General features: G+C 43.1%; 6 protein-coding genes and 1 non-coding gene across 10 annotated transcripts; 2 read left to right on the top strand and 5 right to left on the bottom strand.

The window, feature by feature from the left end:
• Window positions 1-46: 46 nt before the first annotated feature.
• On the bottom strand, window positions 47-3,729 carry LOC117857550 (beta-fructofuranosidase, insoluble isoenzyme 4). Its single transcript, XM_072294088.1, has 7 exons — window positions 3,345-3,729; window positions 2,514-2,522; window positions 1,569-2,425; window positions 1,292-1,454; window positions 854-1,091; window positions 643-736; window positions 47-554 (listed from the first exon to the last, which is right to left on the bottom strand). Exons 1-7 carry the CDS (start codon window positions 3,550-3,552, stop codon window positions 363-365), a joined length of 1,761 nt encoding a protein of 586 aa, XP_072150189.1. The 5' UTR covers window positions 3,553-3,729; the 3' UTR covers window positions 47-362.
• Window positions 3,730-4,323: 594 nt separating this feature from the next.
• On the bottom strand, window positions 4,324-4,403 carry TRNAL-UAG (transfer RNA leucine (anticodon UAG)). The gene has a single exon. It is a non-coding gene; the product is annotated as a tRNA-Leu (tRNA).
• A 357-nt stretch (window positions 4,404-4,760) lies between these two features.
• LOC117856839 (vacuolar protein sorting-associated protein 55 homolog) lies at window positions 4,761-8,085 on the bottom strand. 2 transcript variants are annotated; one of them, XM_072294090.1, is made up of 6 exons: window positions 7,957-8,085; window positions 7,230-7,754; window positions 7,096-7,147; window positions 6,606-6,645; window positions 6,410-6,494; window positions 4,761-5,292 (listed from the first exon to the last, which is right to left on the bottom strand). In XM_072294090.1, the coding sequence occupies exons 3-6, from the start codon at window positions 7,126-7,128 to the stop codon at window positions 5,109-5,111; spliced, it is 342 nt and encodes a 113-aa protein (XP_072150191.1). In that variant the 5' UTR covers window positions 7,129-7,147; window positions 7,230-7,754; window positions 7,957-8,085; the 3' UTR covers window positions 4,761-5,108. The 2 variants fall into 2 exon arrangements, with proteins under 2 accessions (XP_072150191.1, XP_034595157.1); XM_034739266.2 differs by having other exon boundaries at window positions 7,230-8,061.
• Window positions 8,086-8,178: 93 nt separating this feature from the next.
• On the top strand, window positions 8,179-11,228 carry LOC117856837 (uncharacterized). Its single transcript, XM_034739264.2, has 10 exons — window positions 8,179-8,372; window positions 8,465-8,536; window positions 8,848-8,940; window positions 9,051-9,132; window positions 9,234-9,290; window positions 9,659-9,723; window positions 9,836-9,931; window positions 10,036-10,122; window positions 10,202-10,282; window positions 10,349-11,228. Exons 1-10 carry the CDS (start codon window positions 8,277-8,279, stop codon window positions 11,003-11,005), a joined length of 1,386 nt encoding a protein of 461 aa, XP_034595155.1. The 5' UTR covers window positions 8,179-8,276; the 3' UTR covers window positions 11,006-11,228.
• Window positions 11,229-11,496: 268 nt separating this feature from the next.
• On the bottom strand, window positions 11,497-15,313 carry LOC140222935 (mitochondrial-processing peptidase subunit alpha-like). The gene is made up of 13 exons (XM_072294089.1): window positions 15,166-15,313; window positions 14,873-15,082; window positions 14,469-14,765; window positions 14,208-14,375; window positions 13,634-13,801; window positions 13,476-13,556; window positions 13,301-13,367; window positions 12,990-13,087; window positions 12,335-12,407; window positions 12,184-12,254; window positions 12,054-12,103; window positions 11,853-11,965; window positions 11,497-11,771 (listed from the first exon to the last, which is right to left on the bottom strand). The coding sequence occupies exons 1-13, from the start codon at window positions 15,208-15,210 to the stop codon at window positions 11,725-11,727; spliced, it is 1,488 nt and encodes a 495-aa protein (XP_072150190.1). The 5' UTR covers window positions 15,211-15,313; the 3' UTR covers window positions 11,497-11,724.
• A 97-nt stretch (window positions 15,314-15,410) lies between these two features.
• Window positions 15,411-16,369, top strand: LOC117856838 (protein COFACTOR ASSEMBLY OF COMPLEX C SUBUNIT B CCB3, chloroplastic). Its single transcript, XM_034739265.1, has 2 exons — window positions 15,411-15,579; window positions 15,677-16,369. The coding sequence occupies exons 1-2, from the start codon at window positions 15,472-15,474 to the stop codon at window positions 16,151-16,153; spliced, it is 585 nt and encodes a 194-aa protein (XP_034595156.1). The 5' UTR covers window positions 15,411-15,471; the 3' UTR covers window positions 16,154-16,369.
• Window positions 16,240-26,165, bottom strand: LOC117856840 (ABC transporter D family member 1). Of its 3 annotated transcripts, none has more exons than XM_072294085.1 (26): window positions 26,009-26,165; window positions 24,954-25,157; window positions 24,569-24,851; window positions 23,886-24,110; window positions 23,153-23,350; window positions 22,540-22,994; window positions 21,930-22,068; window positions 21,781-21,859; window positions 21,383-21,621; window positions 20,991-21,295; window positions 20,793-20,904; window positions 20,546-20,710; window positions 20,246-20,345; window positions 20,061-20,169; window positions 19,795-19,885; window positions 19,169-19,293; window positions 18,940-19,089; window positions 18,775-18,847; window positions 18,320-18,500; window positions 18,042-18,200; window positions 17,721-17,867; window positions 17,426-17,629; window positions 17,186-17,340; window positions 17,049-17,101; window positions 16,883-16,961; window positions 16,240-16,763 (listed from the first exon to the last, which is right to left on the bottom strand). In XM_072294085.1, exons 2-26 carry the CDS (start codon window positions 25,013-25,015, stop codon window positions 16,677-16,679), a joined length of 3,975 nt encoding a protein of 1,324 aa, XP_072150186.1. In that variant the 5' UTR covers window positions 25,016-25,157; window positions 26,009-26,165; the 3' UTR covers window positions 16,240-16,676. The 3 variants fall into 3 exon arrangements, with proteins under 3 accessions (XP_072150186.1, XP_072150187.1, XP_072150188.1); XM_072294086.1 differs by having other exon boundaries at window positions 24,954-25,052; window positions 26,009-26,159; XM_072294087.1 differs by having other exon boundaries at window positions 24,954-25,057; window positions 26,009-26,143.
• Window positions 26,166-27,055: the final 890 nt, after the last annotated feature.

Here is a 27,055-nt window from a genome sequence, read left to right as displayed (position 1 = left end):
TTTTGCTTTTCTTAAGCTACATCCACTGACAACTTTATGCAAGATCTGAAGAATAATGATGTAGCCCTTCACCGGTACTGGAACGTTATAATAATTGTCGATGGAATATTTCCACACTTAAACAATGGAGTTCTTTGTTCTTCTAACCAACACTCAATAATAATCTCTGTTTCCTTTTCTTTCTAGTAAATGAATTACATAATCTGAGGTCAGTCATATGTTGTTTTGTATTTTGTTCCCCCTCTTTCCAGGTACCTAAGAATGAGCTGGCAAGTAGGAAAGCATGATGCCTTGAAGCAACTCATGCATTCATCCAGTGGTCAGAAAGCTTCGTTATTGCTAAATGATGTATAATAACTTTCTTATCCCTTCTTCACATTCACTTGTGCTCTCCTCATGCTCCATGCCTTCAGCTGAGGCACTTTGACGGTGCTAGTTCCATTGTTGAACGCATACATCCGAGTGCCGCCGTTGATGAGTGTAACTGGGTAAACCCTGGCCATGATGCAGAGCCTGCCACCGCCACCAAAGCTCTCCACCGCAGAGCGATCAATCTGCAGGGAGTGCACCGGTATTGCTGCTATAATTCATCCATTTCATTTCTTACATGAAGAAAAGTGGAGGCAGAGCTCCCCGACTCACCAAAGTTCTCAAAGATATTGTGCTTTCCTTCTCGAGGTCGAATTCGAAGAAGCCTCCATAAGCTGGTGTGTACAGCTCTGGTCTCAAGGACGATCTGCACAGATCAAGGAAATTAATTGGTGCAAACAACGACATGAAGTTTTTACAAATATCAATGTGCCTGAAAAATTTAGCGAAAACTGAAAATAAAAGATGAAACGTGTGTACTAACTTTCTCAGATCAGAGCACATAAGAACCATGTACTTCTCCTGTGATTTGTAAACTCTGAAGTGCACAGAAGTGTGCTCTTCCATGTTATCAGATGCAAGAACCACAAGTCCAAATGGGCCCACACCACCATGAACCGATGCATCTGCTTCCCGACAATGCTTCTCGATGTCCAAAAGCCAGGAAGGATCAAAAGGATCAGCACTATCTATGGACGTAAGCTCAAAATCTATCTCCACATCTGCCTGTTTTGAGAAAATCATGTGCCAGATCAGCTACAGCTGCTATGTAAGACATACCAAAATGGCAAAACCTAAGTCTGTGTATAGTAAATACTAAATACCACAGTTATAGATTCAACTGTTGTGGCATCTAGTTGAAGTAAAAAGAGGGTTATTTGGAGCTTGGAAGGTTAAGTAAGCAAGTGTGTGCAGGAGAAACTAGCCTGTAAAGTATCAATTCCCTTAATATCAAACAGATCCCCCTGCTTGAGCTCCAAGCCTTGGTGGCTGACTTCTTCACTTCGTAGTGACTCGACCTCTTCAACTGGCCATTGCAGCAATTGCTTACTGTTGCTATCTAACCATATAGTCCTGGGGATTGCCTATATTTGAAAAAGAAAACGAGTGCACATAGTTACACCGGTATAGATGTGTTAAAGCAACTGTCACTAATTCAACAGAAAATAGGTGATGCAGTTGGAGGCAGATTTGCTTACATGGATTCCTGCCCAACCTTTGGCAACATCATCTAACGAACTATCTGTCTCATTGGTCCAACCCCATATAATCCTCCTACCCCTCTTCGAATCAAAGAACGATTTCGAAGCATAGTAATTTCCATAGTCAATCCTTGACCACAATCTTCGGTCATCAAGTATGGTATCTGGGACAAAGGTATCACTTTTGAGATCATAAACACCAACCATATACTTGTCACAGTTATCCAGGCTCATTTTGAGAACATGCTTAGCGCCATTCGGGATAGCTGCGGACAAGTCCAATCCACTGTTGTTTCCAGGTAATACTGCAAAGAAATCTGGGCATTCCCACATGGTAGAGGCATTGGAAGAGTATAGTGAGTGATCAACTCTAGTCCAGTTCACAAAATCCTCACTCTTGTACAAAAGTGCTGCACTGTAGCCGTTCAGCTCAGCCCCAACTGCTATTCTCCACAGTCCATCTGGTCCAATCCAACCGGTTGTTGGATCTCTGAACTGGCCTGAGTTTAATCCTTGTCCGATCGGTTGGATCAATGGGTTGTTGTCTGGTTTGATCCATTCCCTCAGGTATGGATCAGACACGTTCTTTGGAAACACAATGTTTTGGACTTGACGCTTCTCTGTGTCAGCACCTGTGTATATGATGGCAGGCCGATTGCCCTTCAGGATTGTGGCTGAACCAGTCCAGCAACCGTTTATGTCGCTCGGAATTGTCCGTTCTATTGCTGGCTCAAGCCGGATCCAGTTGATGAGATCTGTTGAGACCGAGTGGCCCCAAACTATGTTACCCCAGAGTGAACCGTTTGGATTGTACTGGTAGAATTGGTGATAGATACCATTGTAGTACATTGGTCCTAGAAATGAAGGGAGCATTAGTTGAGGAATGTTTCAGCTTATTCTACGTTTTTGCATGCAAGTATTTTGTGTAAGAGAGATACATACCATTTGGATCTTTTGAATTGTCAAAGGTTTGAAAAGATCGCCCCGATTCATCAGAATTTTTGAAGGACACAAAAGAAAGATGATATCAAAAGACTTGTGACAACTGCATTATTAATATGTAAGACAGTACAAGCAAGAGCAAAGATGCCAGGGTTCAGAAGCTGCTAAAACTTCTTTCGTTGACCAAGGATAACAGATGATGTCTCTAATATTCCGGGCACATACTTTCGGTTGCATCGCCTAACTGAATACTTCCAGGCAGTAGTACCAGTGGAGCAAGTCTAATAAATCATCTAGAGATGAGCCGAGATGGGTACGGCATACATATTGGTGAGAACTGAAATGCTTTTCCTTCAAAATACGGTAATAGGATGTAAAATTTTCATCAACGAACAGCTTCGATTTGGGCAAGGCTATCACTATATTACGAAATTACTGAAAATGTAGCTGCAGTGCCATAAATGTGAGCACCTGTCCTGCAGGCAGCATTCAGCAACAGCACTGCACAAGTATTGAGTTGCCCACCTACCCTTCCCCTCTGATATCATGAACATACAAAAATTAAGGTCACCTACTTGCTACGTTTAACTCCTCCTGATGATGTGTTTTTTCCCCTTGAAAGAAAAGGAAGCTCCCTCCAGTTGGGCAAAACTAGATCAGCGGTTTTCTTGAACCATGAAAAGGTCCCGAAACAAGAAGAAAATGGACAGTTGTCGACTTTTGTGTGTCGACAGTTTTTCATTGCCAGGAAACCATGTTTGGCTCTGAGGTTGCAAGAAAGTCAACGGCAGGCGAAAAAATAGTGAGAAGAGAAGAGCACAAAGCTCATACCGTTGATCCAGTTCTTGGGAGGCTGGAAGTGGTAGGCAGTCCTGTACTTGGTGCTCACAATTGAGGAGACCTTTGGAGACTGCGGATACAGGAAGACCCTCTGCGTGGCTTGTGCGACTCCATTCCTTCTGCTCTGAAGACCAGATTCATCATAGGAGACCAGTACAAGGAAAAGAAGAAAGGCCCAGGGGCGGAGCACGAGGGCCATGGAGGAGGAGGTGGTGGAGAGGGAGAGAGGGAGGATGGGGATGCTAGATTAGATGAGATGATGACTTTGTTAACTCTCAACTTGACGAGGTGACCAGTAATAGAAAAGTAAAACAAACAGTTGCTTAGGTTGGTTCAAAGAGGGTCTCAGAATATTCAGAGCAATACAGCAGACCACTGCCTGTGCTGACCACTTTGCACCCAGAACCTTGCTTTGTAGCAATATCACGCGTTGAGGAAACAGCAGTACTAAACATGCTCAAGTTAATCTGAATCTGCACGCGAACCAAGGCTCAAAATGGAAAGTCCGGACCATGTCAAATGGTGACCAACGATTGATCAAGGGAAGACCAACCCTGTGTTTGTTTTGTTGTATGCATGAGCCAGCTGTGTGGCGAACTGCACCTAGCATTTCTGTCTGGCTGAACCACTGAAAATGCAGTCGCTTTGATTGAGACTGAATGCTGGTATCTGCTTCGCTGTGTAGTGCAGAGGGAACTGAAATGCTAGTGAGGTGAGGTAATGTCGCTGTTGATGTCCATGTCGGCGTGAAGACGATGATGGATGCCAAGGGGATCACTGGCCCCACATCCGTGCTGCTAGTAGCTACCACTACGAGTCTACGACAATATGAATATTAGCTTGGAAATATATAAAACGATCAATATAGGGGAAAAAACAAAGATAAATTATCACCACGTAAATATATGTTATCCCTAAAAAAAAGAGGAGCGAAAAATATTCTGTGTTTGCTAAAACAAAAAAAAAAGATTGACAGCTGTGGGATTTGAACCCACGCCCTTTCGGACCAGAGCCTAAATCTGGCGCCTTAGACCACTCGGCCAAACTGTCCTTGATGTTTAATTCTTAGACATAATTATACTTATAATTAAAAAAACCCTAGTGGCAAAAAAATTGATTGAACATGCGACTTCGATGCAAGCGAACGAAGTAACATCTGCATCGCCACGTGACCGCAGATCTTCTGCTCAGCATGGAGAGAAGCAAGCGGACACAGAGTCTGCATTCCGTAATTCACCTTGAAGGTTAAACTGCTTTTTTACATAACCAAGCTCCCTTCAGCATTGACCAGTACAAGTCTCGGCCTATAGCGTACATGTATCAGAAAACGGGAGCTATCTATTCTTGGAATAACTAAGTTCGATCAATACTAGCTTGCTTTCAACAAAAGCAAAGAGATTTCAGCACTTCAGAATCAAACAGATATTGGCATTAGGTTCCATTGGATAATATGTTAACGCAATGTGGCAGCCAACCAAAGAAGTAGGGTGTCCGTACTCTTGGTCATGCTTTACACAGATGGTTCCTTCACCATAGAACATGCCACCGCGATGTCAAGTGAACGTAGTAACATATGCATCGACACGTGACCACAGATCTTAAGAGTTTCTATATAAAACATCAGCCAAGAGGTTCAAATTGGCTTCTTTGTACAGATCCATGTTAGCTTCCAACAGGAATTTTTCTGCTCAGCATGGAGAGAAGCCGTCAAGCGGCCACAGAATCACTATTCTTAAGGGGTCCGTGCATGCGCATTTACCAATCTTCATCTAGGGTAGCCCTGTGGAAGCACATCACTGTGCATACAAGGATGAAGAAGGACGTGAACTCAATGAACATGGCACCAGTCTCGATTAGGCCAGCGTGCCTCAGAATAGCTGGGATGGCAAGGCTTCCCATGGCAGACGCACCAGTCAGGAATTTTGCAGCATTAATCCACCTGAAATGTTAATGCCTCTCAGTTATTAATATCACTATGATAACACTTGAATGAAATAAAACTATTTGAGTATCCTAAGTAATTTTCTCTCACTAGCCAATAAATCTGTTTAATTGTACACATACATGGTGTACGGTATATTTCCAAAAACAACCAACGGCATTAAATATTGGGAAAATTGGTTTCATAGCATCGAAAGAACATCATTTCCGAAAAATACCATCGAAAGATCATCCTCACCTAAAATACCATCCAAAGAATGGACCGTTACCTTAAAAAAGCATTCGATCAAGTTTGGCATCCAACTCCGTTAATTTTCCGTCCAACGGCGCAGTGATGCGCCAAAGCACAGACTACTGCTCTGCTCGCTCCTCCACGGCACGAGACTGAGCACCGACGAGCCAGGCTGCAGTTCTGCTGCCGCTGAGCCTGATCCGACCGACGTCAGATGGATGGATTGACCGGAAGCAAGCAAGCAGCAGCTACCTAGCCTGCTTTGATTCCCTGCCACTACTGCTGGCCTGCTCCGTCGTATATATGCATGCAAAGGCTCGCAAGCTCGTTGGAGTGCAGACACAGAGCATGGACGCAGCTGCAGGAGCAGGACAGCTAGCTAGCTGTAATTTTTAATTACGCCTGCACAATTGCACACAAAACGGATCATGCGTGTGATGCGCTGCGGCGGATCACAGGGAGTCGGGAGGGAGATGGACGGGTTCCCGCTCGACGGGTTAGACTAGGCGTCCATCCTGGGGCAGCGCTTCCAGCTTGCTAGTGATGGAATGTGCTCAGGGACGGGATGAGAGAGAGAGAGAGAGAGAGAGAGAGAGAGAGAGAGAGAGAGAGAGAGAGCAGACGTGAAGGGGAAGAAGAGCAAAGAGCCAGAGCAAGGCGAGCGTGCGGACGGAGGAAGAAGAAGCAGGTGTCAGGCTGTCTTGTGGGCCTTGGATGGACGGCTTCACGGTGTTAGCTGCTAACGTGACGGAATGCTATTTTGAGGTAGCGGCTCATTCTTTCGATGGTATTTTACGGAACGGCGATCTTCTAATGGTATTTTCCGGAAACGATGTTCTTCCGATGCTATGGAACCAATTTTCCCTTAAATATTAGAACTTACCCCCCGCCTTCTCTGCTTGTCAAGAAGTGTGTGGATCCACCACCGAAAAACAGGCATGGCATTGGTACGAGGACATACATGAGAGCTGCATAAGAATGTAACAATGTCAGTAGAAATACTATGATGATTTCCTCACGACCGAGGAGGCAACTAACAACTTTCTCATGACTGAGGAGGCTAACAAATTAACAATAACCTGCTAACATGGGCCACCAGTTGTTGTACAAAGCACATGCCTGCACCATTAAAAATCAAAACTGAACATTATAGAGGCCACAACATAGCCAAACAACAATGTTATGACAAACTGGTGTTGCCTTTTCCATGAAAATACTACAGCTATGATATAAATCGATGCTATCTGGTGTCGACACAATCTTTGCGTGCACTATCTGCAAAGCATTTTCTCCAGCACACATGAGTTATCACTCTTACTCACATATGATGCTTCTACTATAATCTTGGCAAGCAGCTAATGGCTATTCATGCTTTCCTTTTTATGAGTATCACGCTTATGTCAGATATCACAGGACAGACTAGTGGACATTAATTGAAGTAACGAAATGTAAGATCTAAGTGACAAATTTTCACTTCTCAAAGGTAGTAACGTATATAAATCTTTCAGAAATCTTAATTAGTTCCTGGAAGACGCTAAAATGAGCCTTAAACAAATGTGAAGAACTTACCAGTATCTGCAGCAGAATGCTTGTGGAAAACATAAAGGCAAGTCCAGCGAGGCTGTAACGGAAGGAATTAAATATATAAAACTTTGTGTAAATGCAAAACAGAAGTTAGAAAAGATTGAGGACAATAATCTTACACTGTCACGAGAAACACCAAGAGTAAGTGAACAGCATCATCCAGCACAAAAGTACGGAGGACAGGAAGAAAAATAGCACGTAGAGTTAGTCATTGAAATTAGAACCTTGAAGCTATTTGAACAACAAAAATAGCTGCCAGTCTGAATGTCTGATATATATGTAAGCTAATCAGAGCACTAGAGCCTAAAAATATTATGGAAAACTATAACCAACTATAACAGACTACTAGAAAACGATGAGAACACTATAACCAAACTACATTTCGTGCAATGAGTTTCACGAATCTAACTCCCAAACAACGACTACTTGTAGTGGCAACACACAAGACCTGGTACAACAGGATCAATACTTGGACGATCTAATTAGACCCCGGATTTTCAGGGAACTGAACTGGCCGAGCAACTAAATCGCTTTGTCTAAGACTAATCTGACCAATTAATTTCCACTGATCCAAATCAAAAATTTACACATACACCAACCTCGATCGCAGTAAGCATCCAGGGTTGCTTGGCGCTGCAGAGAACCTGGACTAACAAGAGATACACAACTCACAATCCATACCTTAAAGAGCAGCACCCGTAGTCTAATTGGGATCTCCCAAGCCCTAATCCGCAGAAAACCACAAGCACCCACCCAATCCCCACGATTCCACACACGAATCGGATCTCAAGCGAAGAGGAACTCGCATAACCGGTTGAAATTTAGGGGAGGAAGAAGCACACCCACCTTCGACGGTCATCGCCATGTTGGCGAGGAGAAGCTTCGCCTTTCCTCACCTGCTCTGCTTTGCTTCCTCTCGTCCGCTCTGACTCGATTCGTGCTCTGCTCCACCGGAGACTCTTCCGTCCCGTCCCGTCCCGTCCCGTTTCGTTGTATCGAGACTGGCAAGCGGGCCCCACTTAAGGTGGAAGCCCCACCTGTCAGGGTCCTTCTTCTCCTTCTTGGGCCGTGGGCGCCGTTGGCCCGTTAGGGTAGAGCAACGCCGCAACCAAGCGATCACTCGGCCCTACCCGGCGGCGGCGAAGGAGGACGAGGAGGAGGAGGAGATGACGCGGCTAACCTTGGAGCAGGCGGCGCGCGAGGCGGGATCGGACGGGACCGGCGCTACGGCCCTCAACCTCTCCCACCGCGCGCTCTCCGACGTCAGTGGAGTCCCTCTCCCTCTCCTACCCCACTCCCACGGGGGGTTTGCTTGCTGCTCGGCTGCTCATGATCCTTTGTGCTGGCTGTGCAGGTGTCGTGCCTGAGCAGCTTCAACAAGCTGGAGCGCCTCGACCTCGGCTACAACTGCCTCGTCACCCTCGAGGTACGGTACCTCTGCTGCGCACTGCCTAATACAGACAGACAGTATAATAGAGCAATGCTGTTTGTGCACACTACTCTTATTTCAATGAGTAGCACATATACAAGTTAAATATGCAGTATGCTTGATGTGGACTCTTGCTGAAATTTCACTCTGGTTGATATAGCGTCCTCTTATTGTTATCTCTCCACCACATCTTCTCTGCAGACATATTTTAAAATCTCTCTATACTAATATATGTTACTGTTTGAACCTGAGCTCGTCTATTTGTGTTTCTACCTTTCACTTAAAATCCCTGCTTTTATGTTCTGAAGGGTTTATCCTCCTGTGCCAACCTGAAGTGGCTTTCGGTTATTGAAAACAAGCTTGTGAGCTTAAAAGGCGTTGAAGGACTCTCAAAGCTGCAAGTGAGTTGCCTGTCTGCCCAGCATTTCCTCGTGGCCTAATTCAGTACTGAATCTTACCACATAACTTGACTCGCCTTACTTGACAATCATTCTTCCCCCTGGCTGTACAGGTGCTGAATGCTGGCAAGAACAAACTTACAAAGATGGATGAGGTTGCATCCTTAACAAGCCTGGGGGCATTGATTCTCAATGGTAATGCAATGGATGAATATTAGGGGCTTTCAGTTGCTCCTATTTTACCTGCTGCTAGTGTACTTAATTGCTTATGAGAATCTTTGCAATTCCTAATGCAGATAACAATATTTCTTCCATCTGCAAGCTTGATCGGCTGCAACAGTTGAATACACTCGGTATGTAATCAAAATAGCTCATATGTAGTATCATGGACTGGATTACCTTACCCTTGCAACACAAACTTATATCCTTCCTTAAAATGAGATCATGGTTAGTGATTGTAATATTGAGAAACAAAATTTTTTATTTCTTTGTTTGAACAATAAGCTTGATATATAACACTGTATGCAACTTTGTTATTACAACTATATAAATCCGCATGGTGAATGCTAGTTTGTGAATATGATATTCGTTTTGCTTCTGGGTCTATATGTAAATGTATCACCCACTAAACAATATGTTTTTCATTTAGTATCCATGAGACAATACATAGCCATGTTTCCCTTCACTTATCTGTAATTTGTGAACATTTACTCTGCTGCAGTTCTCTCTAAGAATCCCATTTTTGCCATTGGCAATGCTTTGGCCAAGGCTAAGTCTATGAAAAAGGTATTGTTCATTTCTTTATCCTTAGTAAATATAGAAAAATGTTGTGTTGCTTTTTGTATGGAGCGTTTCTAACTCTGAATGACTAATGTGTCGCTGTTACTTCTTTCCATAGCTATCCTTGTCACACTGCCAAATAGAAAATATTGGGTCCTCTCTTGCTGCATGTGTGGAATTGAAGGAACTCAGGCTTTCCCACAACAAGATCACTGTATGATTTCATTTGGTCTTTTCTGCACTTGGATTGCTGTTGCTAGCATATATTGTCGATTGCACTTGATGACTGTGACATTTTGTTTGAACCTTAACTGACAGACAATCCCTTCGGATTTGGCTAAAAATGTGAAGATGCTGAACCTTGATTTAGGGAATAACTTGATCGAGAGGAGTTCAGATCTTGAGGTTTGCTCCTTATTTTGCTACCTAATCTATCATGATAGTCTAGAGTCTAGACTCTTACAATAACTTGTTTGGTTGCCAGGTACTTTCTGAATTGCGCTACTTGAGGAACCTTAATTTGCAGGGAAATCCTATTTCTGAGAAAGACAGCCATGTCAAAAAGGTGATATTCCCAGACAAACTTGCTTTCTAAGTGTTGTAATTGTAGAGTAACTCAATGTTCTCTCAGGTTAAGAAACTTGTGCCAACCTTGAGAATCTTGAATGCAAAGCCCCTAGAGGCCAGCTCCAAGAGTGATAACAGATATGAAAAAGAGAATGATCCAGTTGAGGTTGATAGGAAAAAGAAGGATAAAAAGCTGCAGTCGAAACAACAGTTAAAGGTCCCTGAAGAGCCTGAAGTCAAGACTGTTTCCCTAGGTGTCACCACTTCTGCCCTTGGCAAATCTGAAGTGCTGGATGGTAAGGAAAGGAAAAAGGGCAGGAAGGAAGCAAAGAAGAAGCCTGAAGTGGAAGAACATGCCAATGACAGCAAATCGAAGAGGAAGGATGATGTTGATGATACTGGTAGAAAGGACAAGAAGGCCAAGAGGAAGAAATTTGTTGATGAAGAAGACATAGATGCTGAAGGAATCGATAATACCGAAATCTCATTTGCTGATTTAGTGTTTTCCAAACAGTACAGTTCAGAGCCCAAACTAAAGGACAGTTCAACCCAGGAAGTAGCTCCAGACGGAAAGTTTGAAGATTTGGTAATTGATCACACAAAGAAGAGAAAGAAGTCAAAAAATGCAGTCACCATCACCGATCCCTCAGCTCTTAAGATGATATCCTCTGTTCCAGATGTAGGGGCAGGCGGACTCGGCCTGTCAGGATGGGATGATTAGTGCCTAAGTTTTATGGCTGATCAGTAGCGTTTATTGTAGTTCTTTTGTAGCATCACCTTGCAAGTAGATTTATCTGGCGACCACCATCATGTTTCTTTCAGCGGTGTTGTGGGTAACATTTAATGGGCAAATGGTGTGTGTGGTTTAGAACTTTGTTAGACGAGTCCATGGTGAAAACCCCAATTTTAAGGTGAAATCAGCAGCATGCTTTCTTTCCGATTAATTGAAGCTTTACTTTGTCATTTCAACATTATCTAATCTTTAGTTTGTTGAACATTAATCCAAAACCATTTATACAGGAACTGTAACTAGCGCTGGAAATTTAGAGCAACAGAACTTGAGTTCAGTAAAGTAAATAGCAAAGACATGTCCTCATAGAACGATCACGGTTTTACTGTAACTAGGAGATCCTGCAGCTATTCATTGTCCGTATTGATAAGAAATCACACAGCACGGCAACAGATCACAAGAGAACATGGAGGAATGACTAATTTCCGCAAATGAACTGTACAAATTTCCATTTCTGTCAACCTCAGCTCATTTCATCTGTGTGTGCTGTTTGGACAATTACAATTGAACGTAGCTGCTAAAATCCTAACTACAATGATTTGCACTTCTGAAAGAAAACAGTTTCTGAGCCAGGGGTCCAGTACAACATCAAAACAAAAAACTCCACCAGAGCATTCTTCAAGTCCATCAGAGATCATTGTGTAGGGGTACTACCGGAACCGCTTGCAAACAAATTCGTACGGAGGAACTTTGTCAACTGCAAGATGGGCAAGGCAAGCAGATCAGTCATAACTCATATATATATATTTCAAACCAAGTACAGCAATAAGGAGCGTACCATCTCCCCAGCTAACCGTTGTGGGTTGCGAAGATAACATCTTCCTGGCAAATGTTGTGATATCATCTAGAGTAATTTCTTCCATACACTGAAGGAAGTAATCAATAGGCTTCCTGTTGTTATGCCAAAACAGAACAAAAAGGATCAATAGTTTGCTAAACCAGTAAACATAACACTGAAGTAACTAGCATACAGACTTACCTGCAACCATAAGTCAACAGCTGCCTTCCAATATCTTCTGCAACAATTACCTGCAGCAGAGTAAACAGCGGATGTCAAAACTAAGTATACCTGAGAGAAAACGGGAAAGAGATTAGGCATTCAAGAGTACCCTGGATTCGAGATTCATTAATACGGATGAAATTGTTGAGTTTTTCGCTCGTTGCAGTTCAACCTCTGTCACTGAGTACATGCAAACCACGTGCTTCAGAACAGGCAGTTAAATAGTCAAGTTTTTCCACTAAGTAGGGCATAATTCATACCTTCTCCAGGTGTTGCAACAGCAATCAATTCACTTATTGCAACATCAACAGCCTTTGCAACAAAATCTGATGACTGAACCAATTAAAATAGGCAAATGATATATCAGAGCCCCATACAAAGAGCAAAGGCAAAGTCTGCCATGTTTAATTTTTAAAGACAAAACATAGTTTCAGCATGAATCAAACCACTATTGCTTATGCTAGAATTGACTGCTCCAAGACAGGAGACCTATCTCTAGCGTAATTTTGCGTTGAAAAAGAAAACTAAGACATCCACCATGCAGTAACGAGCAATAATATAACAATTAATAATTGAGCCTCAGACTTCGCAGGGACATGTAATCATCATGTTGACAAAGTTCAATCACTATGCACTTTATCATATTGTGTATTTTCTATAGGCTGATAGGGCCATCCTATCACCAGAAGATGTCACTAGACAACAAAGGGACATCGTCATCAGTTAGCGCCCACGGGAAAATGCGTAGGGATAAAAGGAGGAAGAATAGGGAAGGCCTTAATCCAACTCCAGAATTCATAATGACAAACATGATCAAACAGAAAATATCAAATTTGCAAACTCTAGTTGAAAGCAGAAACAAGTTTAGTTAAACAAATATGAGGCACAGAACCATGTAGAAAAAGATAAGCTCACCGTGGTCAAGTAGATGCCAAAGAGGCCAGTATTGTCATATACATTACTAAATGCTGAAAAAGATTGGACAGCATGATATTTATTGAGGACCCGTAGATCTGCAAAGAAACAACAATTGAATAGCTTTATCAAAATATTTCATCCACGACAAAAACACAGTGTGGAAAAACTAAAACCACCAAAAAAGAGATGGATAATGCAATGACAAAGTGCAAAAACAGTTAATTCAATGACCCAATCAAACTACAGTTTAAAGTATAGAAATCCAACTAGAGAGAGTTGAAACAATCACTAAGAGTTCCAAGACTTACAGAGCCGTGAATGCATCCCTTTCCCAGGACCGCCAGAGGAGAATGAACCACCACCACCCATTAAAGTCTGCCATATATTGTTGTTGTGTATATTCATGGATTAACAATTAGAAAAGGAAAGAGCAATCAATTTAACCCAGCTAACCACTAGAGAATTCATAAGTATTAGCTGCACCTGTATGATGGTCATAATTGTAGCATCTCTTTCTTGAAGCCAGCCACCTGGCACTTCAAAAGCTAATGCAACATGCGTCATCTGCATAAGACAGCAAGATGAGAAAAGCCTCTACCTAGTACTCAATACGTCGAAGTAGAAGAGAAAGATAACATTACATCTGAATCTGCTCTGTATCTGGAATCACCACCCACGTATGTAGACTTTGGTTTTTCCACAGGTGACCCCTTGTGCCAATCACGCAACAAAAATTCAGCATAGTTTAGCAATTGTTCATGATCAACACCAGATGCTGCTAGAACCACACGATCAGCGGTATAGTTTTCCTGTTACATACATAGCATTTTGATCACTATTTTGCATAGAATTTCTTCATCAACTTGTAGAAAGGAGACATATAAACAAATATATGAAGTCAACTATATGCATAGTATTTATATATATATATATATATATATATATATATATATTTGCATTTGCATTTCAGCATTAAAATTAGTCTGCCAACTTCAAGAACCAGTTATGCAGCATACCTGAACTGAATTACATGAGGTTATGAACCCAAACAAGTACCATAACTGGGAGATGACATGCAGACGTTTTATGCTGACCACTTTGATCTAATACTATTGTGGTGTAGTCACTTAAAACTATGTACTTATGAGCACTATGTCGTTTCTTATAAGAAATACAGAAATCAAGACATAATAAAGGAAAAGAAAGGGACTTTACATGATAAAACTTTTGAATAATCTTGTCATTGATTCTCGAAAGAGCATCCTCAGGAGGTATTAGCGGATTTGCAAGTGCACCTGAAAATCCAACAAGGTTAAGCTGTTCATGAAGAAACTTCTCAGGATTCTTGTGCAGGTCCTGGACTTCCTCTCGAGCAAGGACCAACTAACAAACAGCATAACAGTTAACAGTGGGTCAGTGACCAGACGTTAAAGTACCCCTTGAGATCATCCATTGCGAAGTTGACGCATGCGTTACCTGGCGCTCGACTTCTTCCTGGAGGAAGAGCGGGTTGCGCATGCAGTCGATGAGTATCTCAATAGCCTCTGGCATGTAGCCCTTGAGCGTGTCATAGCTGTAGACCATCTGCTCCCTGGAATAGGAGGCACCGACATTGCCTCCAGCAAGCTCGAGCTCGTGCACGAGGTTGCGGTGCCTCCGGTGGTTGGTGCCCTTGAAGGCCATCTTCTCCAGCATGTACGACACGCCGGTGGTCTCCCCGGACTCGTAAACGGAGCCGGAGTTAACGAAGAAGCCGATGCACGCCGAAGGACCCTGCCGAAGAGACGAAGCCCAGAAAGCTTCAGCATCCATCAACCCCCAACTGAAAAAAGAACAATAAAAGAAGAATTTGGGCGGCACCGCGGATGTGCGTGCATTACCGGGACGTCCTCGGTGGCGACGCGGATGCCGCTGGGGAGCGTGGTGACCCGGGTGGGGCTGCGGCCCAGGTTGTCGGCGAGGGGCGGCGGGAGGTCCAGGCCGGGGAGAGGGCGCAGGAGTGAGTTGTCGCGCGCGGAGGAAGACGCCGCGGATGCGTCCGCGGCGGAGAGCCGTCGCGCCGCAGCCGCCGCGGGTTCCAATCCGCACAGCTGCAGCGATGGGATGGGGAGCGGCCAAGCGTGAGTGAAGCAGCGCTCGCTGGCTGGTGCAGGCGAGAGGAGCGGCGGCTTACCTTGCGGAGGACGCGCGTGGAGGAGCGCAGCATCCCGGAGAGCATCGGAGGCGACGGCGGAAGCAGCGGCCGTGGAGTCTCGCCTCGCCTGCCTTCTCTTTCGCGCAGTTGGGAAGGGAAGGGAAGGGAATCTGTTGGGCCGTAGGGTTTATGCTTTGGGTTTTGTATTGGGCCTTTGCTTTCTTCCATTGGGGGCCCAATACAAAGAGAGCACTCGTCTCCTATTTTGTGTGTACCTTGGCCTCTCCTCCTTATCCAGACAAACACAAGGCAGAGTCAGAGCTGCTGCTTGCTTGCTTGCCTCTCATGGAGGCTTCGTTGCTTTTGGCTCCCAAACCTTCCATGCCCAGGACCGTGTATTCGATCGTCTCTGCGAGCAGGAGGTGCCTCGTCGTCGCTGCCGGCCACAACAAGGTCAGTAACAATGTTACTACTCCGTACTAGAGCCGGATCGTTGCCGAACCTTTTCAGTTCACTGGAGCTCAACTACTGAATGTTCCATCAATTTCAGGAACTCGGCACCCACTCATCAGAAAGACGCTGCAGCGATGGCCAGGTCCCTGTAACGACGCGAGCACGCGGTGGCCTATTGGGTGCCGTCGCCGCAGCGGCGACGACGATGAGCAGCACACTAGCAGTGCTGCCATGCCATGCTTCGTCTTCGGCGGCGTTGGCGGTGCTGGGCGAGCTGGACCCGGCGACGGCGAAGACGGTGGCGGGCGTGGCGGGGCCGGCGCTGTCGGCGTTCGGCTTCCTCTTCATCCTGCGGATCGTCATGTCGTGGTACCCGAGGCTCCCCGTCACGGAGTTCCCCTACGTGCTGGCCTACGCGCCCACCGAGCCATTCCTCGCCGTCACCCGCAGGGTCATCCCACCGCTCGGCGGCGTCGACGTCACGCCCGTCGTCTGGTTCGGACTCGTCAGCTTCCTCAACGAGATCCTCGTCGGCCCGCAGGGACTGCTCATCCTGCTCTCCCAGCAGGTCTAGCTTCTGATCTGAAGGAACCGACTAGGGAGGCAACAGAAGTTGCAGCTAAAAAAGCAGGCTATTTGCTGTGTATGGCAATTCATCAATGCAAAAAAAAAGGAGAGATGAATTTTCTGTAAATCAGTTGCCATTTACAAGGCACTTCGTGCCCGTATCCATCCACTTTGATACAAATAATCATTTCTACACGGCATGGCACCGCCAACTTATTCTGTATTTCGTATAAAAATCAATCAGGCCGGACTATGTACTATACATGCTATCCCATTGGAGGCTGCAGCTCCAGAAACCCATCTAAAACCTTTCCCTCCTAACACTGCCGTATATTTCTTCCCTTCCGTATTTCAAAATTTCTGAAAACCAAAAAAGAAATCTTAAACCGAAACCACACATTCTGCGTGCATCATTCCAATTTCCTTCCTGGCTTCTAAAGACAGCCACCGATGAAGCAACAAGGGACGACAACAGCTCTTTATACAACTGATGACAGGTAACTAACGATAAAGGTCAGCTGACAGCATGGTTATTGGTGGATGGCACATAGCTTCCACTTCCCTTCGCCATCGATGAGTTTCAGTTCCAAAGAATGGAAGGGAATCAGAGCAGGCCTCTGCAAATAAATAAACAAGAGAGAGCACACATATCTCAGATATGAACTAGAAAGATATAAACTGCGAGGGGCTACAAGGGAACTGTCAACTAGAAACACAGAGTGTAATGCATACTTACTTGTGAGGATGTGATGACTGTTATGCCCATGTTGGTTGCTAACCTGTACAAATGCTCCTCAACATCCACACTTGTGGCACTGTAAAGAGTATGCTTTGTAAGCACCGCACGGTATTTGGTCAACAATGAAACGAAAATATGAAAAGCATTGAGATTTGAGACATACTTAGTGCACTCGTCAAGGATGCCGTATTTAGGACAGTGAAAGAATAAACGAGCCTGAAAAGAAAGCAACTATTTAAACAGACGGAAATTTGTTAAGACAATAGTGCTGATTCAAAAACATAGGTCTTAATCACTGACCATCCCCAGCCTCTGCTGTTCCCCCAAGGATAGGATATCTTCCCAGTTAGGAGTAGCATCCCAACCTTCTCTTTCTAGAAGATACACCAAGCGAACATTCTCTAGAATCATCTTCAGGTGATCATCCAACATCTTGGAAGCTGCAGACTTGTCACCTACATCACCAACATAAATATATAGGGTTAAATATTACACATTTCCTAGGAACAGCAATATACTGGCAGAGATGGTGGCACTCACTTGTTTCGTGTGAAAGCATCTTCAACTCTGCCTCCTCCCGTGAGAGAGGGTATATGATCTGATCCCTCAAGGTTCCAAGACAAGTATATGGACGTTGAGGGACATTAAAAATTCCTTCGGATGGCTTGGTAAGTCTACCAGAAGCAATGGGCCACAAACCTCGGAGCACCCTAAAAATGGAACTCTTTCCACTACCATTTGGACCTTCAAAGAACAAAAACAATAATCGAGATTAGAGAAACAATGCTGTCACAGTGCTAAGTCTATGATAAACAGAAGCAGAAACATGGCATACCGGTCACAAGAAGGCTTTTTCCTTGAGATACATCACAAGACAATTGGCTAGCCAATAGCTTCTGTGATGGTGTTACAATATCCACATTACGGAAGGAGATGATTTCTTCGGAGGCGGCCTTAATAGCATCAGAAGGCACAGCAGGATCTAGATGAACAGCAATACCATATTCAGGTGCAAGAGAGTGACAAATCAAGCACACAAAAGAGAGAGACAGATAAGTTCAAATTTATCATTTTGTGAACTACAGATTTTCAGTGAACAATCAATCTGCCATACACTACCTACTAGCACTAAGTTTCAGTATGAATTGACACTTACTGCTTTGTGCTGCCTGAAGAAGCTCCTCAAGCTCAAATATTCTGTTAATACCACCAGAAAGTTCAAGGAACTTCTTGTGCAATTCAAGAATATCACCAAATGCTATGAAGCTTTGTGACACCACAGACGCCAAGAACCGCAGGGCATGTGCCAGCTCTCCTGTAATTTCCAAAAAAACAAGTGCATACTGAAAACTCTACAGCAAAAGGAACACCACATAGAAAACAGAAGGACTTCAGATTTTTTTCAATAATGGATCTTTCAGGATCAATATTAACCTTGGGTTGAAGTCAAAGCTCGGTCTCCCTTGTGCTCCAAAGCATATAACAAACTAAGCCCCCATGTCACATTATGAGGTAGTTGTTTCGTCACGAAATCATCAAAAATACCGTAAAGCCACTTTTTTCTCAATAGAACCTTTGAGTGGTTGAGCCATGTTGTGAATTTAGCATCAATCATCTGTTTTTTTAAGGGAAAAAAGCAGAGCGTGAGAGCATAAATTTTACCAAGAATAGATCATGTACCAGATGATAAAAGAATCTACAAATTCAAATTTTTAGCATTTTGCTACAGGCAAATTTGTGATTGGACTACATATACAACACTTGGTAATTACTATTTTGATTGAACCTCAGGAATGATTAAAAGAAAGCACCAGATAACAAACTGTTCAGAAGCATCACAGTATAGACAGGTCTAATTTTGAGCTGCATTGTAGTATGAAGAAACTTACAGCTTTTTCCCTTGATCCACCACCAAAGAAAGCTATTGACTCAGCATGTGTCCGCAATCTTGAGTGCATGAATCTTGAAAAAAATTACAAGTTTAACACTTTAAAGTTTTTCAAATGGTAAGGAAGTGAACTTTGCCAATGCTCGATGAAGTATGTATTACTAACCTGAATGTGCCTTCAAGTTCTTGTTCTTGGTTTGCAAGATCACCGAAGTCAGGGGACACAGCTCTTAGAAAACCAAGACCTAGGAACATGTAAGCATATAGTATAGCAACTCCTCTTCGCCCAGACAAAAGCTTCATTCTCCATGTAAACCTGGTGAGTTCCAATAGGGTTACAGTCGAAACCTCGGTATTAAGGCACACAGCAAAAACTCAGAGATCATGAGACTCACCAAAGAATGTCAACTAGTGGCTTCACCATTCCAGTAACCAAGCCAGCAAGATCATTGGTCAACTTCTCTACATCATGTGTTATTCTTTGGTCTGCATCCATATTCATGCCCGAAATGTTGAATACCTGCAAAATAAACTCAAATTGCTCATTTTTTTGTGCAAGCATAGATATTACAATCAGCACAGAACGCAAGCCCATTCTGAAACCGAAGATCTACCAAATTATGAGGACCAATATTAATTTTAGCTATCCAATCTGCAGTCAACTTGTTTACAAAACGATCTGGTTGATATACAAAACTTAGTACCGTACCTGGTAGTACTAATGCCAAGTGCGGAGCAAAAATACAACAGGTCATTTTGTCACATTCTCGAACTTTATCTATCCAATTACTCCAGATATACAAATGGGAAAAGAACAAGATAGTACAAGAGGTTGCACATAGGCCCACTTGTGATATACCCAAACCACATGAATAATCAAACATGAGTTGAAGATTCAATATCCAAAATTCTCTGACAGTATCGAGTACATGCTCATCCAAATGATGGTATGCATGCCATACAAGAAAAAAAGTATCGAGTACATAAGGCTTGGTGAGTATTCCATTGGAGAATAGCTCACCTTGTAAAAAGCATTTCTTTTCAAATAATATTGAAGTAGATGGTTGGTCATGCGAATCCGCCATCCAAGGGCAATTCTTGAAGTAAGATTTCTGCAAAGAAATCAGTTAAGTAAACCATGAAACCAATTATGTAAAACAGTTAAGTGCACAAGAAGCTAATGTGTATGCCTGGGAAAACAATAATTGGATTCATGTAGTTAAGATTCCATGAGGAACCAAATTTAGTATCTAGCAAATACTCCAAATGAGTGGAACAAAAAATTACCTTAGTGAGGGTGACACGATAGAATTTGCGGCACTTTGCAGCACACTTATGCCAGTCAAACGAATGAAGGCAGCTTTGTCCTGCTCCAAGACATACTTGACACTTGTTCCTATCAAAATGAATGCATGCACACTATCAGTTCTAGTTCATATAGTTAGCAAAGAGAATAACATCAAACAGCATACCATTCAGTGAAGCTATACGATCCGAAATCCAAGTACGGGAAAATACTAGTACTGCCACTGCAAGTAGCTGCCCTCCTTGTTTATCAAACAGCTTTGGAACCTGGCAATCAAATAATTAGCAACAATATTAGTACTGAAGAGTTTACAACTTTCCAGATTTGTGGTATGTTTATATTAATCCAATTCAAGATTTGATGTTCTGGTGTCTTCAAATCATCACATGTTAAATCAGGTTCAAGAGGAAAGAAGTCTCTGATAGTAAGGAGCTGAACCTAACACTAGAATTGATTATGTACGTACCAGTATTTGAGACATTGCAGCAACTCTGACAGGCAAAGGTCTTGGAGAGCATTTCAATTGTGTTACGATAGGTGCTTGTACTGTATGTTCTATCTCCATACTAGGGGAAGATGCTATCACCTCTGTTGAATAGGACTGCTTCTTGAGCTTTGATGATGCATTGCCCTGGTATAGATAAAATTCAGTTAAAGATTGAGGATGGGCCAAATAGTAACACATAGAAGTGACATTCCGAAAACATAAGTACCTTTGTGCTGGTGACAAAAGCCCTTTGAACAGTAAGTGCATCAGATTTGCGATCAGTTTCTGATGACTTCAACACATCAACCTCTACTTCAGGGGAGAAGGATGAACCATTTCTACAATAATAAAATCAACTTCAGCCTTAATTTTTCAGTGCTCAAAAGTTAAAAAGAAAACAACAGCGTATTTTCATAATTGTAACCTGTTGTCCTGCACATTCCACCCTCCTTCACCATCCAAGGATAAAACAATTTCATGAAATGCAACTAATGCTGGACGGTGAGATATTGTTATGCATGATGTGCCCATTGCTCGAACCCTTTTGCAGAAACGTTCTTCCATATCAATTGTCACAGCACTAGTGCATTCATCCAGGATAGCAAACTTGGGTTTATGATAGAACAGTCTAGCCATTCCTAATCTTTGCTGCTCGCCAAGAGACAATTCATCACCCCAGTTAACTTCCTTATCAAGAGGATAGCGTTCTAGCAAGTATTCTAGATCAACCTGCAAACAAAAGGCAACATTAAGGATTACCAACATAGTTACTACTTGGAGCTTAATTATGAACTATGCAGACATGTTTGTTATTACATTCTTTAGAAGATCCACCATGCCACTATAGTTGAGTGGTTCAGTTTCCTGGTCTGCTGTAAGCGGATAGATCAACTGGTCACGAAGTGTTCCAACAGCTGTATATGGTCTCTGGGGCACATAAAATATTTCCTTGTTGAGATTAGAACCAACACCAGGTTTGACAATATGACCAGATACCAGCGGCCACAGACCACCAAGAACACGGAATAGGGAGCTTTTTCCACTACCATTGGGGCCTGAAATATAAAGTTAATGTGCATCACAAAATTAATCTCACATGGCTGTAACTTCCATAAAGTGAAAGCATTACATAAAATGTTGAGAAAGAAATAGCTACTTGACACATCAACCTCGCCCATCAATATAAAGATTAATGGGAGAAAATAGAGGATTACCTGTGATCAACAGGTTAGAGCCTGACTCCAATCGGAGCGTCAAATCATCAACCAAAACATTCCCAGAGGGTGTCACCACCTGTAAAAAATTATTTCTAAGAATCTCCATACAGAGTAGATATTAAAATCAGTATGGTATATATTATTACCTTAACACCTGAAAACTCTATATAATTTGCCTCGCTGATATAATTTGCAGCAGAAGAATTTTGAGTCATCAATCTATCACGAACACCAGATAGCTCACGGGAGACCTCCAGTAACTCATGAATACGATTAGCATAGCCACTGCAAAAAAGAAAAAAAATAAAAGAATATGGTCAATCAGCATCAAATACTACTTGCAATTTCAAGCTCATATATACTAGAAAGGCATTAAAATTCCTCACAGCATATGCAATATCATAAATTGCTCTGTTGCCAAATACATTGAGAATATAAAACATGAATTTACAGCTCAGTTGATTGGAGGTTGCACGTACACCCCTAGGTTAAGTCCTCTTTTGACTCAAATTTGGGTGTGTATTTCTTCTTATTTACAAAGGCACCTAATTCCAATACAGTTCTCAGAAACTGGAACTGAATAGTTAAGGGAAAATTGCTCGAATTTACAAGCGACATATTTCATTTACAGCTTAACTTTTTGGATACACTTAAGGATGTGATTTGACATTATACAGGTTATATTACTTTATTAGTGTATACTTAGCTTGTTAGCTTACAGGTGGTTGTATTTGACACAACGGACTCAGCAGTTACCTGAGAATATTTAAGCGCCTTGAACTGATAGAAAGGGTCCCAAGAGACTGAAATAGTGATATTATCACACTGGTGTGGTATCGGAGATTGCTCAACATCTCTGCCCGTCCTAAGGTGGATGATTCAGGTCTAAGATTCCCCGCAAAGAAAGGTTCGATAATTAGGATAACTCCCACAGTGGCACCAAGATACTTCAGAAGAAAATCTTGAATCATGCCAAACCACCAGTTTTCATGGAGAACAACATTCAAGTGCTTAACAAGTGCCCCAAACCGCTGCATAATATGCGATGCTTCTCTGTTTTCACCACCATAAAATGCCACACTCTCGGCATGTGTTCTCAATCGTGAATGGACCTGGCGATATTCCCCCTCTAGCTGTTGTTCCATAGACTTCAGCTTACCAAAAGCAGGAGAAAATTTTCTAATTGTACCACCAGCACCTATAACATATGCCTGCAAGCGCATACTTATTAACAATTTAACTAAATATAAGAAACAGACTTTCATTAAATAAGGAACAAACACTCTACTAGAGCAACTTTATTTTCTAAAAGTATCACTACATCATTTGCAATTCATAAAGGGTAGCAGTCGATCCATAGAAGAATTACCAGAATCCACAATACATATTTCGGACTTGCATAAGAGCAGAGGCGCCAGATATATATTAACGCTTCTGCAATTGCTGCCAGATCATCTTGTACAAGGTCACTTAGTTCCGAGCAGAACTTTGGTATATCACTTGCAATTCTTTGCTCTGGGTTTGAGATCCGATGATCAACATGCGAGATCTTGTAGTACACCATGTTCTGGACATAAAGTGGCAAAAAAAATCAATCCAGCTGGACATAACAGATTCACTGCAATGTTGCAAGGGGAGGGGGGGGGGGGGGGGTGATAGGGTTTGATATTCAAATGCAAAGAATGAAAACTACAGGAGGATAAAACAACCATTAACATGTCATCGGTTTATGGAACTTGGCGGTCTATTAAATAGTTCACACAATCGTAGATACAAATCTACCTCACTTGTTTGTTGGGGGAACAAAATGGGTTGGTCCATTATTTTATACCTCATAATAATAAGCCTAGTAGGAAATTTAGGAATGGTGGGATGATTCAATCCTATAGGATGGACCAGTCAATCCTATAATGATGTGATCCCTCAAAGAGAACATCACATAGTTTTTTCCAGAGCATTGCTTCTATATAAGTAACTGAACTCCAGGGAAAAAGTGAGTTAGTTCATTGTTCTGGGCAAAGTGACAAAAGAGGACAACTCGGAATCATAATTGACAAAGAGTGCAGATGATTGGGAGATTCCAACTTTATAACCCAACATACCTCAAAATAATCAGCATGGACAAGATCCGTCAAAATTTTCTTGAAGCGCAAGCCTAATGACCCTGTCAAGTACTTTGACGTCTGATATATTGTGGATTGGAGAAAGCATAGAAGAAGATTTTCAATAATCAGATGTGTAAAGGTTGGAACTCGCCGAAGGAATGCAGCTCTGAACAAATACCCTTGTACTTTTGCTAATCTGTGGCCAACAGCTGTACGCAAGACCTGCAGAAAGATTGGATGCATCATCCTACTGCTTTAGAATAATAACTACAAACTACGTGAGTATGCATAACAAAGTTCTGCGGTTTACTTGCAGCTAGAGGAGCAGATATAAAGTCACATTGTACACATGACCGGTAAGGAAATGTCCGGCGTTAAGGCAATAAAACAGAAAATACATGCTCAGAAAAGCCCATAACGATTAATAAGAAGACTCGAGATACAACTAACCATAGCTAATCAGAATTCACGAATGCAACACAGTAACATACTACAAAATACGACGTTGTGCGCAAAACAATGGCAAACATTAGAAAATGCAAATATGATTAAAAACACAAGGCAATGCAAAATTTGAAACTAGCACCTAGATTACATGCATGTTTTGATACTCACCCGAGAATGAATACCAATATGACAAATAAATGAAATGAGCAAATAACGGAAACTGTATAACTTACTGCTGTTATTATCAAGCCAAGAAGGTAATTTGATCCATTCGGACCAATCTTCTTAAGTAAGATGGCGGCCAGAAAATGTAAGGACTTCAATCCACTTTTCTTTTTCCTTGGTTTAACCAATTTACCATCAATACCATTTTGACCATTTCTGTCTTTAGTCCCGGTATGTGCATTTCCATCGCTGCAAGCATTTTCTTTCTGTTGTTTATTCCATCGGCCTGACTGGGTATATGCTAAAGTTCCGCCAGCAAGTAGTGCACCAGAAACAACTGCAAGTGTTCTCCTGTACAAAATTGGGTGGATGAAAGGGAAACACAAGTTAACATTGACGGTGACAATCTACTCGCCAGTCAAAATAAAAGGAAGTATTGTTGGATCAGCGTACCTTCTTGAAGACAAAAGGTTGCGCCCGCGTTCTGTTAGCTGCAGTAACTGAAGCGATGACATTGTTGCTAGGTTGGCCTCTTTGGTCAGATATGTACAGCTAAACTAGAAAAGTTAGCTGTAAGGGCACTCGAATGATCAAGTAGACACAAATAGGCAAGATTGTCTACTGCTACAGTGCAACATTGATGGACAGAATTTGAACCTGTGAAGATGGAAAAGACCGACTGTTACATAACACTCCAATATACTGTGCGAAGACACTGTTCATAAGAAGAAAAAAAAGGAATAAAAGGATATGGGGTTCATATCTTGATGATGGACAAAGTTGGGCAGGAGGATAACAATGGAGGATCAGCTACATTAATTGAGGAGCAGCTTTGAAGCGTCCTTGCTCCTCATAAATGGACACTAGGATGCTAGAATGAACAACTACTAGCTAACTATAAAGTGCTTGATTAAGGAAGCAATGAGGACTGAAACGGGATCACGTTTGACACATTAGTAGTCTATATATACTAGTAGGAGAGAGCAGAGAAGGCGAGAAGCAGCAATCACATGGAGGAGCAGGCGCTTGGCCTACCACCTACCAACTGCATGAGCAGCATTGGAACATCCGACAGCAGTAGCACAGCCGCTACGGAGTGCTAGTACGGAACATGGGGGCCAGAGCAGCAGCAAAACGGACAAGGGAATTCGATCTAAGCGACTTGCGCCCACCCAACCAACCAGTCTGCAACAGGGGTCCTCCTGCCCCCACTCATCAGTGAGAAGAAATCATACTAGGAGGCAATTGAGCTACAGCAAACGCACGGGTGAGTCGAGTCGAGTCGGAGCACGGACAGCCCCAGTCCAGTTGTTACAGCACGAAGAGGTGATCAACCCAACTGAGGGGAGGGAGGAGGCTACCCGCAAAGCAATTCTGGATGGCGTAAACCCAATCCAAATCAGCGCCATGGACAGGAAAGGAAGGGAAGGCGCGCGGACGGAAGGCTATCGAATTCGAGCGGCAGGAATCGACCTCGAGGTGGAAGAGCGGCGGGGGCGGGTGGGTACCTGAGTGTCGCCGATCGGGGATCGCCGGCGGCCGCCGCAGAACGGGAGGAGGGGGGTCTGTCGAGCAGAGGTCGAGAGAGAAACGAAGAAATCGGAGGGGCGGATATATATAAATATAAACAAGACAGAAAAAGCGAGAGAGAGACGGGGAGGAGGAAGCAAGCAAAGAGATGGATTTGATTCCTCTACGACGTGTGTGAACACAGCGGGCAGTCGTCGTCTCTCGTCAGGTCGTGCTCACGTGTAAACTGCTCTGCTGTGTTTTCTTTTTTATTTTATTTTTCTTGTGATGAGTATCGATGTGAACCATGTGATGCTTGTCTAAGGGACAGCATTAGCGACATGATCAACGGTTCGAAAAGGATCCAGCACCTCTCTCCTGCGTCCCTTTTTTACCTGTCCTTGCCCTGCTGGACCCGATTTAATTTTTAGAAAAAAGCCGATGGCGTATTCTTATCCATCCATAATACTCCTAGATTAGCATATAATCATAATTAACTTATATTTAATTCTCTTAATTAGCATGGATTGATGTGACTGTTAAAGTTAACTTTATCACTAGTATCAAATACCCTCTTGGCTGGTCCCTCTAATTCTAATATTTTCACCCTAACTTCGTCCCTGCTGCCTGGTCAAGAGGTCTTGTTAAGTGGAAGTGTCCTGAAATTGCTTTCCAGTTTCAGCCCGCTGCGCAGCCAGATGCGTACAAGTTTGTCGGGACCTCGGCGCAAACCAACTTGCTGCGCCACAGATTTTTCCACGTGTGTTTGTGTGGTTGGGTTCGTCAGGCCGCCAGCCCAGCCCAGCCAAGGTAGCCCGGCCCGGACAACTCAACTCTCTCTCACGTCTTTCCTTTTCTTGTTGCCTATATATCCTAGTGATGAACTGTTCGCTTGAGATTTTCGGGCGGGCTGCAGCTGTTGCTGAGCCGTTCGGCTGCGGCCCAAACAACAACAGCCCAGCAGCCCAGCCAAACAGCTGCGCTTATCTCCGGTTCAACTCCCGTCTCCCGTCGCCTCCCACCGAAGACCGAACCGCCGCCCCGCA

Source organism: Setaria viridis, chromosome 5 (assembly GCF_005286985.2).
Source record: "Setaria viridis chromosome 5, Setaria_viridis_v4.0, whole genome shotgun sequence".
Taxonomy (NCBI): Eukaryota; Viridiplantae; Streptophyta; class Magnoliopsida; order Poales; family Poaceae; genus Setaria; species Setaria viridis.
This window is presented reverse-complemented; position numbering and strand designations above follow the sequence as displayed.